General features: G+C 35.0%; 1 protein-coding gene across 16 annotated transcripts in view; it reads left to right on the plus strand.

The window, feature by feature from the left end:
* Positions 1 to 13,996, plus strand: part of LOC114045671 (bromodomain adjacent to zinc finger domain protein 2B) — a 342,755-nt gene that overhangs the window by 226,549 nt on the left and 102,210 nt on the right. For 8 of the 16 annotated variants that reach the window (XM_027865749.1, XM_027865748.1, XM_027865757.1 and 5 more), the window contains 7 exons: positions 2,964 to 3,167; positions 3,801 to 4,196; positions 7,047 to 7,665; positions 9,208 to 9,504; positions 10,611 to 10,671; positions 11,657 to 11,765; positions 12,044 to 12,145. In XM_027865749.1, coding sequence (XP_027721550.1) covers positions 2,964 to 3,167; positions 3,801 to 4,196; positions 7,047 to 7,665; positions 9,208 to 9,504; positions 10,611 to 10,671; positions 11,657 to 11,765; positions 12,044 to 12,145 — 1,788 coding nt within the window. The remainder of the gene's footprint in view (positions 1 to 2,963; positions 3,168 to 3,800; positions 4,197 to 7,046; positions 7,666 to 9,207; positions 9,505 to 10,610; positions 10,672 to 11,656; positions 11,766 to 12,043; positions 12,146 to 13,996) is intronic. The other 8 variants (XM_027865764.1, XM_027865755.1, XM_027865760.1 and 5 more) reach the window with 1 other exon arrangement.

A 13,996-nucleotide genomic window follows, 5' to 3' on the forward strand; every position in this document is an offset into this window, starting at 1 on the left:
AGTGAAAGATGGACTGGATTGGGGAGAAACCTGAAGCAGGGAGACCAACCAGTAGGCTATTGTAATAGTCCAGGTGTGAGGTGATGAGGGTCATAGTGTAGTGGCAGTGCCAGAGGGGAGAATGGGGCATATGCAAGAGATAATATGAAGGAAAAGTCAGTAGTACTTGGTAACTGATTGTATATAGAGAGTGAGAAAGAGTGAGCAGAATGACACTGTATGAGCTTGGGTCACTGGGAAGATGATGATGCCAAGCAGGATAGTTTTGAAAGTAATGTGTGGAATTTCTCATACTTTTTTTTAAGCAAGCAATATGAAATGGAGATTCACAGTTTAATATAGTATCATCTTTTATGTTCTGTAATATGGAAATGCTCTATTTTTTTGGTGTTTATGTTCACAATAAAGAAATCATTTTCCTACCCCCATAGAGATTTATTAGAGAATATTCTTTACAGTTCTCTGGAGATGGTATTGGGCTGCTACAGTCCTCCAAATCTGTATCCAAATTGGGATGATGGTCTGGCAGTTCCCCAGATTGGGTTAGCTATGTGGTATCTCCACCAAAGATGGCTTCCTAGCCATATGTACACACACACATACACACACACACACACACACACACAGAGACACAAATGTATATATACACATTTGTGTATATGCATGAATATATCCTTTAGCAAGCAGTAGTGAATCTTCTGTATTCACCAGGAGGTAAACAAATCTTTTCACATATATTGTGAAAGGAACATCGAAATCACAAGGTACATACTTATGAAACTTGAATAAAGGTATAGATGACATGCTTATCAAATTGTCCAAAGACACAGCAGATCTAATAGACTGTTTCCTGCCTCCTAAAATAGGAACATACCCAGCACTTTGAAATATTCATTGATTGGAATTGATATTTTAATAGTAATAGTAAAGAACAGTAATAATAATAATAGATTATGCATCCTTTGCAAGTTATAGAGCACATTGGCAGGATAGATATTATTTCTTTTTATTTTAAGATGCGGATACTAAATATTGGAGAAGCTAAGTCACTTTTTCAGGGTGTTATGACAGTGTGGTTACAGCTCAGATCTGAAACCCATGTCCTCTAATTCCCATTCTGTTGTTCTTTCTACTCTATGTGCTGCCCAAAAATGTTTTTTTTTAACATTATAAGACATCTTCCCCTTTATGTATTGTTTAACCTCTGCCAACAAATTTGTAATTTTAATTAGAACATGTACACTTATCTCATAAAAATTCTTATAATTTCAACAATTGCATTTGAATATTTAAAAAGAATTTTTTGAATTTTTTTAAAAAACTCGAAGCACTTTATTGAAGACTCAGAAAAACAGGAAAACAAAATTATTTCATTAAATGTGAAGCCAGGTCCCACTGGTTTGTTGTTTCTCTTTTGTATTTATTATTTTTTCCTGTTTGTGTGTGTCTGTGTGTCTGTGTGTGCACACGAGAATGTGTGTTTATGCATATTTTTTGTGTCTATGTATGTATATCTGTGTGTCTATGAATGTACGAATATCTTACATAGTCTTTAAAGTGGGGGGGTGAGTGAATCTGGACTTCTGTCTGCATATATAACATACTATTAAGCGTATAATATATTTTTCAATGATAATAATGATGTTTGTAATGGACACTGAATCTGTTTCTGCAATATGCATGGGAATTAGGCTTTCCTAAAAGCCATGGCAGAGTTGGCTTCAGTGAATTTTTTCTAGATGCTATGCTATTGAATATCCTTTAGAGGACAAATACTCTGTCTTGTTAGATCAGGGGTCCAAACCCGTAAGGGGTACAAAAAATTTGTCAAGGGAGTAAGGAAATAAATTTGTTTTTTGGGACTGTTTTCCAAACGATAAAGTTTTTTTTTTATTGTTTTTTATTTTTTGACTAGGCAATGGGGTTCCCAGGGTCACACAGCTAGTAAGTGTTATGTGTCTGAGGCCAGATTTGAACTCAGGTCATCCTGAATCCAGGGCTGGTGCTCTATTCACTGCACCACCTAGCTGCCCCCAACAATAAAGTTAAAAATTTTTTTTTTGTTATGTCCTTGGAGAAGCATATCCCATTCTTATTAAATATGCTAACAAGGATTGAATTCCATTTATAATAACAACTCTGTGAATCAGGATGCTCATCTCTGTTCCCAATCAAATCAAAAGCAAGAAAAAAGTTGGAGATGAAACATGATAGGCATTTCTTTCAAAAACTTTTTATTTGACTATTTTTATATACATTGAACAATGTTATGATACTACAATATTATTATGTAATGAATAATATTTTCTTTATGAAAAAATTATTAGCATCTTTGCTTCTAATGTGCCTATGCCTGGTCAATCATTTATTGCCTTTCATATTGAATAGATGATGTAGCAAGCGAAAGCGTATGGGGATTAAACACAGTTGCACACCACTGTACTAGAAGAATAGAGCATTTACCTAATTTTAGCAGTCCTAAGAGCCTCTGTTATCTAAGCTCTTAGCCTCCTCAACCAATTGTTATCCTTTGCACAGAAGATGAAATGGAACTGAATTTGTAATTTTAATATATTCAAAACACAAATTACCTTAAAGAAATTAACACTTAAATACATTTCAAAGTGTTCATTTGTAAGTTTGTCTTGCATATCCATCAAACAATACACAACTTCACTTTTTTTTTTGTTTCAGGAACATAAGTAGAAACCTAGAAATGTGTCATTGATACTGCTCTTTTCTAATATCCTATATGGGCTAGCTATTACAGGCTAGATTGAGGGTTTCCCATTCTGTAAAGTTCAGTTGGATCAGTTTGTTAAAATGATTACATTTATCACTTGTGAAATTTCTTTTCTTCTTTCATTTCAAGAATGAAACATCATTTGAAAGCATATTTATGTGCTAAAAATTGGATTCCATTTTAAAAACAAAGTCTCGATAAAATGTCTGACTTTTCCCAGAAACCAAGAAAGAAAGCCATGGAAAGTTCAAGCAACAGTGACAGTGACTCGGGCACATCCTCAGACACCTCAAGTGAAGGCATCAGTAGCAGTGACTCGGATGATTTAGAGGAAGATGAAGAGGAAGAAGACCAAACTGTTGAAGAAAGTGAAGATGATGATTCTGATTCCGAAAGCGAAGCACAACATAAAAATAAAACCAAGGTATAACCACCATAACTAGACTTGGATACTTTTGATTTTAAATTAACAGATTTATGTTTACTGTGAATCAATCATACAAATATTGTTTTTAAAATAAAATTTCCTCCCTTATTTTTATCATCTACTACATAGGAAGAGGCAACATGGAATAGTGAATAGAGGTCCAATCTTGGAGTTAGGAATACCTGGGTTAAAGTCCTGCCTCTTAAATATGCTATCTGTGTGAGGATGGGCAAGTCACTTAACCCGAAGTACCCCTGCTCTAGGCAATTCTTTGAGCCTGTAGGTGAATTTACAAAATTTGGATCCACCTAGGAGGAGCAAGGTTCCCCATGGGGATTTGATTACAGATTGAGACACAGGACTTTCTCCCTCCCTCCTTCCTTTCTCCCTATTCTTTTCTCCATTCCTAGGAGCTGCAGTTTTTTCAAGTAGAAAAGAATAGGAGTTTGGGTAGAAAACATATAAACAAGAGAACTGTGAACTTTTTGTGAAATATTTTTATAGCTTTTTCATTTGATAATTAGAATTTAAAAAAAAAAAAACTTCTTCTATTCTGTCATATTTTATGTGATTACCTTATGGTCGATGTTCTGCAGATGTTAAAAAATTTAAAAAAACATTTCCTTCCAGGTGCTATTGCATGGCATGGTGGACCTAAAGTCAGATGGACAAAAAGCAGCTGAAAAGTCCCAAGAAAAAAGAATACACCAGCCGATACCTCTTGTGTCTGAATCTCAGACTCACCCCTCACTCCAATCCCAGCAGAAGCAGCCTCAGGTTTTGTCACAGCGGCTTCCCTTTATTTTCCAAAGCTCTCAGGCAAAGGAGGGATCTGTGAACAAACACACCAGTGTGATACAGTCTACGGGATTGGTGTCCAATGTGAAACCTCTGTCTTTGGTAAATCAAGCCAAAAAGGAAACTTACGTGAAACTCGAAGTTCCTTCTCCTGATATACCCAAAGCAGGGAATAAAAATACCTCTGAAGAATCTAGCCCTTTGACCAGTGAATTGAGATCCAAACGGGTAAGCAGAAATTACTGGATTTTATGTTTAATCTTGAGACTGAAATTGTAGCAGATGAAATGTCTTTTGAACTGTTTAATATGTAACTTGCTTTCAATTATTGGAATTTTTCGTCACAGACGTTACAGACAAAAATTATTTTGTAGATTGAAGAAAAATTTTAAACATTTAAAAAAAATTTGATTTAAGGGAAAAAAGTTTTATGATAAATCATAAATCTTTGATTTAAGGAAACACTAAAAAATTCTATTTCATTGCTTCCTTTTACAGCATATAAAGAGAAACTTAATATATATGTTGTGCTAGGGATGTATTAAATAGAGTGAAGACAATATGGACACAAAAAATGTTCAGATAAACCTCTGTATTCTGAGAATCAGCAAAAGATACATTCTGCTTAAATATTTTTTGAAAAATGAAGGTCAGAAATGTAAAGAATTTTAACCAGTAGGAATTCTCATATAGGAAACTAATATTAGCCATCCTTAACCATTTAATACTATCTCCAAATTATGCTTGTTTGTTAATTTATTCATTATTTAATAAATATTTATTGAGCCCCTACTTCCTACATTTAAGACATGATAATAGATACAATGAGGGATTCAAAGACATCTTTCTGACATAAAGGTTCTTATGATATAGTAATAAAATGAACAGATTTTTTTCAATTAAGAGTTTAAGCCCAAACTAAAATTCTGAGTTTGAAAAGCAGTGGTTTGTCACCTCACTCATTCTATAGTCATGCAAGTTATTTGCTTTTTTCTTAATCTCCACAGCTCCATGTGGAAGCAGGCTTGTTAATTGCTAAAGAAATTAGACAAGAGCCTCTGGTTGCTTCTCCGTACTACTGTTTATTATGTAAAAGTTCATTGCAAAATCAAGTCAAGTCATACCACATGCTCAAATTTGCCACCGTGCCAATCTGAGTCAGGTGCCTGGGCATGATTCATAACTGACTACAGTATCATAAGATTTTAGTTATGTTACGTACTTTTTTCCATATCAAAGCTATCTTCATCTTTGCAGGAAGAATTTAACTTAGGAAATTCAAGCTCTTCTTTAGATCTAAAATGTATTAATAATTCCATTTGGGAATTAAATTTTTCATATATTCTTTTGATGATGGTTTAATGAAATTTTATTTGTTTTACTTGTACCAGAGAGATCCTCTAGTGCTAATAGTGTTTATCCCCCTCATTTACAGAAGTAAATTGCTTGGTACAGTTATAATTACTGATTCCCCATACCCTTACCAATTCACAGAAAATTTTTTGTAAGGGTACATTATTGAGTAGATAGAGTGACATGTCCCACTACTTAATCTAGCTAATTATCTTAAATTTCTCTTCTAAGCACATTTGTCCCTCTTGCTTCCAACCTGTCACAAATATTTATTGACTGTGTATTAAGGGTGTGCATTACATAAGGTGCTCTGGTTGGATAGAAAAATAATGGGGCTTAGTTCCTTCCCTCAGGAAGTTTTCTCTCTCATAAAAGAGATGACAGATACATCAGTTAGTACAGTTAAATTACTTGCAGTATGTGGCAAATAACAAATAAAAGGAGTACTATGAGTAATTGAGGCATATGAGTGCAGATGAGAAGATAGTGCTTCTCTTTTGGGTTATCAGAAAAGGTTTCATGGAAGATGACATTTGAACTGTGCCTAGAAGAATGGGTGATATTTCAAATGGTAGATGGTTCTCTCCACAGGGAAGGAATGGTCTGAACAACTGCAAAAATTCTAGAAGAAATGGATGGAGAATAACAAGTGATCACATTTTGCTTAAATATAAAGCATAGATATGGAAGGGTAAATGAGGGCTAGATGGTAAAAGGGCCTTGAATGACAGAATAAAGAGTATTTTGCTAGGCAGAATGAATAACTGGAAGATTTTTTTCATCATGGGCATGACATGGTTAGAGCAGGTCTGCAAGAGGATTCATCTGGCAAGTGGAAAGTGCCAGAGGGACTTCAGCCTGAATGTTACCTCTTAACATGGGTAAACCATTCAATCTCCATGGTCTTCGGTTTGTTACAGAGATAATAGTATCTGTAATAGTCACCTCACAGGATTGTTGTGAAGATCTAAAGAGACAGCTAGCTTTTATAGAGCTAGAATGTATATAGTACTTTAAGGTTTGCAAAGCATTTTACAATTATCTCATTTTTCTTTCCAACTCCAAACAGTAGGAGTTGTTGTTATCCTCACTTTATATTTGAGAAAATTGAGGCAGATACAGGCTAAGTGGCTTGCCCAGGGTTACGTAGCTATAAAGTATAGGTAGTAGAGGTAGGATTTGAACTCAAGTCTTCCTGACTCCAGGTCCAGCACTCCATCTGTTGAGCCACCTCGCTGCCTCTGATATAAATTACTTACACAAAGCATTTTGAAAACCTTAAAGCACAATATAGAAGTTAGCTAAAAGAGTGAGACTTGAAGTAGATAGTAGAAAGACTAGTTAAAAGGTTATGAAGTAGTTTGGTTGTGAGACAATGAGGCTCTAAACCAGAGAGTTTACAGTGGGTATGAGAAGGAAAAATGGATTCAGAGGGAAAATGTGAAAGAAAAAAATGGTAGAAGATTTGATGACTAGATAGGGTTTCTAAGGAGTAGAATTTAAGATGTCAAGTCTGGACAAAGACAGTAGGAAAGGACTGTTGAGAAGGCCAACTTCAGCTCTAGACCCATCTCTATATCCCACTATACTTTGCTTTAAAGTGATTTACATGTTGCCACATATGCATTTCTAATTCTCAAATACTTAAGGGGAAAAAAAAACAAAAAATTTCTTGATAGGAAGAGGTGTGGTACATTGCAGTATTGACTTTTTATGTTTCAACAGGAACAGTTCAAACAGACATTCCCAACACAGATAAAGAAACAAGAGTCATCCAAGAGCCTGAAGAAGGTTATTGCAGCTTTGTCAAGCCCAAAAGCAATCTCTAGCTCACCAGCGCATCCCAAACAAACAACATTAGAAAATAATCATTCTAATCCATTCTTGACAAATGCACTTTTAGGTAATCACCAACCAAATGGAGTTATTCAAAGTGTCATCCAAGAAGCTCCTTTAGCACTTATCACCAAAAGTAAAAGTCAAAGCAAGATAAATGAAAATGTACCTACTTCGAGTAATATCCCTTTTTCTTCACCTGTAAATTTAAGTACATGTGGAAGAAAAACATCAGGCAATCGGACCCCTCTAATGTCCTCTACCTCTCCTGTACTACATGGTCCAGGGAAGGAAAAATCAGTCAGCAATAATGTTATAACCACAGTAAATCCACAGCATCACCTTCCTTCTGCAAAATCCATAGTGGAACAGTTTAGAGGAACAGATTCAGACATTCCCAGTAGTAAAGACTCTGATGACTCCAATGATGAGGATGATGAGGATGATGAGGATGAAGAGGATGATGATGAAGATGATGAAGATGATGATTCTGATGACAGCCAATCAGGTTATTTTCTATTTTTAAATGATTGAAAGTTTTACTGTGACAGCTCTGTGAATGAAAATATTTTCCAGAGTCTTTTAACTTGACAAAGCTCACAGTTGTAAATCACTATAAATGTTTTGTCATTCATATTTCTAGATATCAGTGTATTTTTAATCTTATATAACTCCGAAAAGTATTACTGCTAGAAAACACCTTCCTGATGTATCAATTTTATCTTCAGCTTTGTCATTGAGTTGACATTGGGCAAATTAACCTGCAAATTGATTCACCTCATGCATATATCCACACAAAACAAAATAAACACAAAAATATTTTACACTGCATCTAGGAATAATCATTAGTTACTATCTCCTCCCTTTCCAAGACTGTTCATCATATCACTAAGATTAAAAAAAGAAAAACCAAAAACCAGTGGCTCAGCATCAATTAAATTTAATCAGAACTTATCCATGAGCACAAACTTCTATGAAAATCTAACAGATAGTTTCACAAATTTACTTGTGTAAACCATCTGCTTTTATTAGTTTACCATGTGATTGAGACACTTTCCATTCATTTGACTATCGATGTTTCTGTGCCTCAGTTTCTTCATTGAACTAAAATGACTTTGCACTCTGTAATCTGAGTTTATCATATGTAAAGTGCAATATGAAAAGGAAATGTGTTGTTTTAAAAACTAAATAATATTAATAATATTTTAAATGTGGCTATTTAAGTTTTACACTGAAAACACCAGCAGTGAGTTGGTGTAGTGGACAGATCACCAGACCTGTAGTCAGGAAGACCCGAATTTCAATGCTGCCTCAGATAATTTCTAGCTGTGTGACATTGGGCACGTCACTTACACACTGTCTGCCTCAGTTTCTGCATCTGTAAAATGGGGATAATAAAAGCATCTACCTCCCAGGATTATTGTGAAGTTAAAATAAGACAAATATTTGTAAAACCATTTGCAAATCTTGAAGTGCTTCATAAATGCTAGCTATTATTGTTGCTGTTAATTATATTATCGAATAGACCATAATAGTACAATTTTGGCAGCTGGGTGGCTCAATGAATAGAGCACTGTGCCTGGAGTCCAGAAGACCAAGTTCAAATCCAGCCTTAGACACTTAATTAGCTGTGTGACTCTGGGCAAGTCACTTAACCTCTGTTTGCCTTAATCTACTGGAAAAGGAAATGGCACACCATTCCAGTGTCTTTGCCAAGAAAACCTGTAGACAATATTGACATGCTATAGTCCATGGGGTCACAAAGAGTTTGACATGACTGAATGACTGAACAACAATAGAGTATGATTTTAAATGCTAGAGGGGTAAAGGGAGAGAGTACACATTTATATAACGTCTCTTACATGCTCTAGGGACTGTGCTGTGCACTAAACTAAGCAATTTTGCATGGCAAACATCCATAAATGCTAGTTTCTTTCCCACAAATGCTGGCTATTCAAACATTTCATTTGCTATGAGAATGGCCAAGCTGGAATCTGGAGATCATGGGCCTGCTATAATCTACAATTGCTTTTCTTTTCCCCCTTTGTAGAATCAGATAGTAATTCTGAATCCGATACAGAAGGATCAGAAGATGATGATGACGAGGATGATAAGGATCAAGATGAATCAGATAGTGATACTGAAGGAGAGAAACCCCCAATGCAATTGAATAAAACAACTTCCTCTGTCAAAAGCTCTTCCGTCAGTCTCACGGCTCACTCAACACCACTTAATCTCCAAGTAGCCAAACCTCCAGGCTCTGGTCCTGCTGCCTTATGTCCTGAATCCCAGTCACCCGTTTTCCTCAGCACTCCTTCTTCTACACTTACTTCAAGTCCACACTGTGGTACTTAAATTTTATTTTTATCATTGTAAAATACAGTGTCAAAACTGAGGCAAGAATATTTATTTGTAAAAAATGTTCTAAAGATTATCTCAGTGGAATAAAATGTTGTACCTGGGTAAGTGTTGGCTAGTTCAGGTCGAGACTACTTATTCTCTAAAGTTAAGAACTTTTACCATGTGATGCACTTAATTTAAGAATGTGAACATTCTTCCTCTCTTGCTTTAGCTTTTAGTAACTGTAGAGTTTCTACTGTCATAGAATTTATTATAGATTCAGATTTTTTATATTTTTAAAGGTGAATTTGAATTGTTACTTGAGATTCAGTTGGCCAACCCACCAGCTAATTGGAAAAGGCTCTGATTTTTCTGTAGGTGTGTGTGTGTGTGTGTGTGTGTGTGTGGATGTATATATGTGGGTGTGTACACACACATATATATAATAGACAGAAATAGAGCCAGTTACCTAAAGTGATAACAATTGTCCATATAATCATATCCCTTTCCATTTTATAAGACAGGGCCCTATTATGCTGCTTTTGATCTTAGATCCATGTGACTTAAATTAAATGTCTTTAACTTTGTGGACCTACTTTTAAAATATTTGTACATTAAACTATTGGATTTGAAAAAACCAAATACTAATGTCTTAGGTAAAAAGTTACTCTATAATCTATTCTCAATTTAGACATTTTCATGTTGCTTAATATGTCCTGCATCCTGTCTCAGTGATTTCTTCCATAGCAGACTAAATAGGAGAAACCGGTACATTCTTTAGGTTGTATTCTGTTTCTCTTTCTGGAGAGTAATGGTAGAATCACACTCTCTTCGAGTCAAAAGGAATCTTATAGGTCATTTCTTCCAGTTTCTCAAATTTTTCAAAGAATCCTCTTGAATGCAGCCCTAACAGATGATTTGCTCATTTTGAAAAACTTTGCTATACAAGGATTCCATGAAACCTATGTAAAAGTAATGAAATAACATAACAAAATTGTACTTTTTCCAAATTGACAAAACAGAGAGAAAATATTTCACAAAAGTTTTAAAATTTTTAATTGTTGACCTTTCTCTAAACTTTTTCTTATATTAATCAGTTGAACTTTCTCCAAGGTACTTCCAAAAGGAGGAGAGTAACAGATGAGCGGGAACTTCGCATTCCTTTGGAATATGGGTATGCTTAATGAGCTTGCTCTTTTTTTCCCCCAAATATTTATTTAAAATACTGTTTCAAAAGCATTATGCCTACTTTCTTTTTCTTGCTCGTTGGCTAAAAGAAATAAAAAGGTTTTACATATTGAATTAGAGATGTCAGGGAGCACAGTTAATATATCCAAAAAGTATTAGAATAGAAATGCTAGTGTTCTACAAAGTTCATATTGGAAGTAAACTGTAGGATATGTAGAGTCAAGCATGAATAAACATGGAACAATACAGTGAGCTGAAAATTAGTAAATATGGCTGAGGGCAGAATCTCAAGAAAGTAGTACCAGGAAGAGTAAGGGGAGAGTTAAAAGCAAAATTAGGACACCACAGTGAATGGAACTTAGTGACAAAACAGAACCAAATTGTAATGGTTAGAGTGGGATTGAGATATAATATCAACTCATTATTAAAAAATACATGAGCTAACTGATCAATACAATGATCCAGGACAATTCCAAAGGACTCATGTTGAAAAATTTTGTCCACCTCCAGATGGAGAAATGATAGGTTCTGAGTACAGATTGAAGGATTTTTTTTCTTTATTTTTCTTGCTTCTTTTTTTCCCCCACATATGGCTAATGTGTAAATGTATTTTACGTGACTTCATATGTATAAGGGGTATTGAATTTTTTGCCTTCTGAATGGGTAGGGGAAGGGGTAGAGGGAGGGAAAGAATTTGTACCTGAAAATAAATTTTTTTAAAGTACATGAGCTACAGAGAAATGATAGCTGAGAGGTAAATTTTTCTCTCTTGACATTGAAACTTCAAGTGTAAAATAGCATACCTTATCTCTAGGAAGCTGAGGCATTGAAAGGTATTAGTTGCTACAACTGTAGTAATTAGGCAGATTACTATTTATAAATTAAATATCAGTTTAACTTTTAATGACTTAAAATATTGAAATATTGTTCTAAATGAGCTCTTTCATAACCTGTATTTCTGTTACATGAAGCTGGCAAAGGGAGACACGAATAAGGAACTTTGGAGGGCGCCTACAAGGAGAAGTAGCATATTATGCTCCATGTGGAAAGAAACTTAGACAGTATCCTGAAGTAATAAAGGTATGTACTTTTCTTTAAATGGCTAGTATATTCAGTATCTATTAAGCACACTTACAACAAAATGATGTGTACTCATTCCTCAAATAAAGTTCCTTGATACAAAATTATCCTCTCATGTGAGTCTAATCTACCTTAACGTATTTCTAAATTGACCACTTATAATTGCATATCCCCTTGATAGAATATGCAAAACATGACTCCTGAAGATAGCTGTACATACATCAAAGCTGAGTTGTAATTATTAAAACCTGAAGTGGAAAAATATGTGATTTTTTCAGTATCTCAGCAGAAATGGAATAATGGATATCTCAAGGGACAATTTCAGCTTCAGTGCAAAAATAAGAGTGGGTGACTTCTATGAAGCCAGAGATGGACCGCAGGTATCCACTTTTTAAAAAAGTAAAGTCTTTGATCCACGGAGTAGTAACGATCTAGATGAAGTGATTTTTCACTACGCTCTGGAACATTGCCTCTTGTTAGTTAATTCATAAAGCTATACTTTATGCTGAACACTTAAGGACTCAAATTACTATAGTAACAAGGAGCTTTGAGATTACATTTTCTTTGAAAATAGAACTTTTCTCCTACTAGTATTTTGTTTTTTTTTAATCATGATTGAGAAATTTTTGCAAGTATAATTTGTGTGTTGCTAAAATGTCTTGTTTTCTGGGTGCAATGATAAAATAACTAAGGAGATTTAAAGTAGTCAATAAAGAATAACAGATTTGGGGCAGCTAGGTGGCACAGTGGATAGAGTTCCATCCTTGGAGTCAGGAGTACCTGAGTTCAAATCTGGCCCCAGACACTTGACACCTACTAGCTGTGTCACCCTGGGCAAGTCACTTAACCCCCATTGCCTCACCCCCCCCCAAAAAAAATATATATATATGTATGTGTGTGTGTGTGTATATATGTATATATGTATATATGTATGTATATACGCGCACACGCACACACACACACACATATAAATATATATACACACCTATATATGTATATGTATATGTATATCAGCTTTTGGGGCAGCTAGGTGGTACAGTAGATAGAGCTCCATCCTTGGAGTCAGGAGGACCTGAGTTCAAATTTGACCTCAGACATTTGATACTTACTAGCTGTGTTACCCTGAGCAAATCACTTAACCCCCATTGCCTCACCAAAAAAAATATATATATATATATATACACCTATATATACCTATACATATATGTGTGTGTGTGTGTGTGTGTGTGTGCGCGCGCATGTATATGTATATCTGCTTTTGGGGCAGCTAGGTGGTGCAGTAGATAGAGCTTTGTCCTTGGAGTCAGGAGGACCTGAGTTCAAATCTGGCCTCAGACACTTAACACTTACTAGCTGTGTGACTCTGGGCAAGTCACTTAACCCTAATTGCCTCACCAGAAAAAAAAAGAATATTAGATTCGTAATAGCTGAAGAATTTATTAACTTAATCAGAATATCTCTGCTTCTGAGTTGAAGATGAGAATAAGATAATCGCAAAAAGACAATTTTCATGGAAGAATGTTACCTGCAATGCTGTGTGACTTCTTCACAGATTTGGTAATTTCTTATTGTTTCCTTTTTTCTTGGTTTCTTAAACTCATTAGGTAAGTTTCCTATCAAGATTCTCTTGACTAAAAGCATCCTGAGTTTTCTTAAATGTCATCCCCTGTCCTGACCAAGATAGCTGGCAGAGCAGGTGACCATTAATTGACCAATGAGTATTTATTGAATATGTACAGTCTACCTATGCTGTAAACTAGCTGTATCACCATCATTTCTGTTGTTCTGTTTTAGTATTTTTGCTTGCTTATTTTTTCATATTATTTTCTCTTTCATACTTCATGTATATTTTGCTGTGTTACTTCTTTTTTCTCTCTGTCTTCGTTATCTCCATGGAAAGAAGCCTTCTTTAGGGGTCAGGAGACTTTGGAGTTAGTCTTGTCCTCTTATTAGCTAAGTGTATCCTAAGCAAGTCATTCCATCTTTTCCCTCAACTTCTTCATCTGTAAAATAAGGGCAGTTATGCAGTCTTTTTACATAGCATTATAATTTTTAGTGTTACGAGTTTATTATGAGAATGAGTATAAAATTAAAAGTGAGAATTAATATAAAGTAAAAAAGTTTCATTGTAGTTTTTCATTGTAGTTGTTTCATTGTAGTTTTTGGCAGGTTTTTGTTTTGTTTTGTTTTGCAGGGGTGGGGGTATAGTGGGAGGAAGGAGGACATGATGA

Source organism: Vombatus ursinus, unplaced genomic scaffold, assembly GCF_900497805.2.
Source record: "Vombatus ursinus unplaced genomic scaffold, bare-nosed wombat genome assembly UNPS02014779.1, whole genome shotgun sequence".
Classification (NCBI taxonomy): Eukaryota; Metazoa; Chordata; class Mammalia; order Diprotodontia; family Vombatidae; genus Vombatus; species Vombatus ursinus.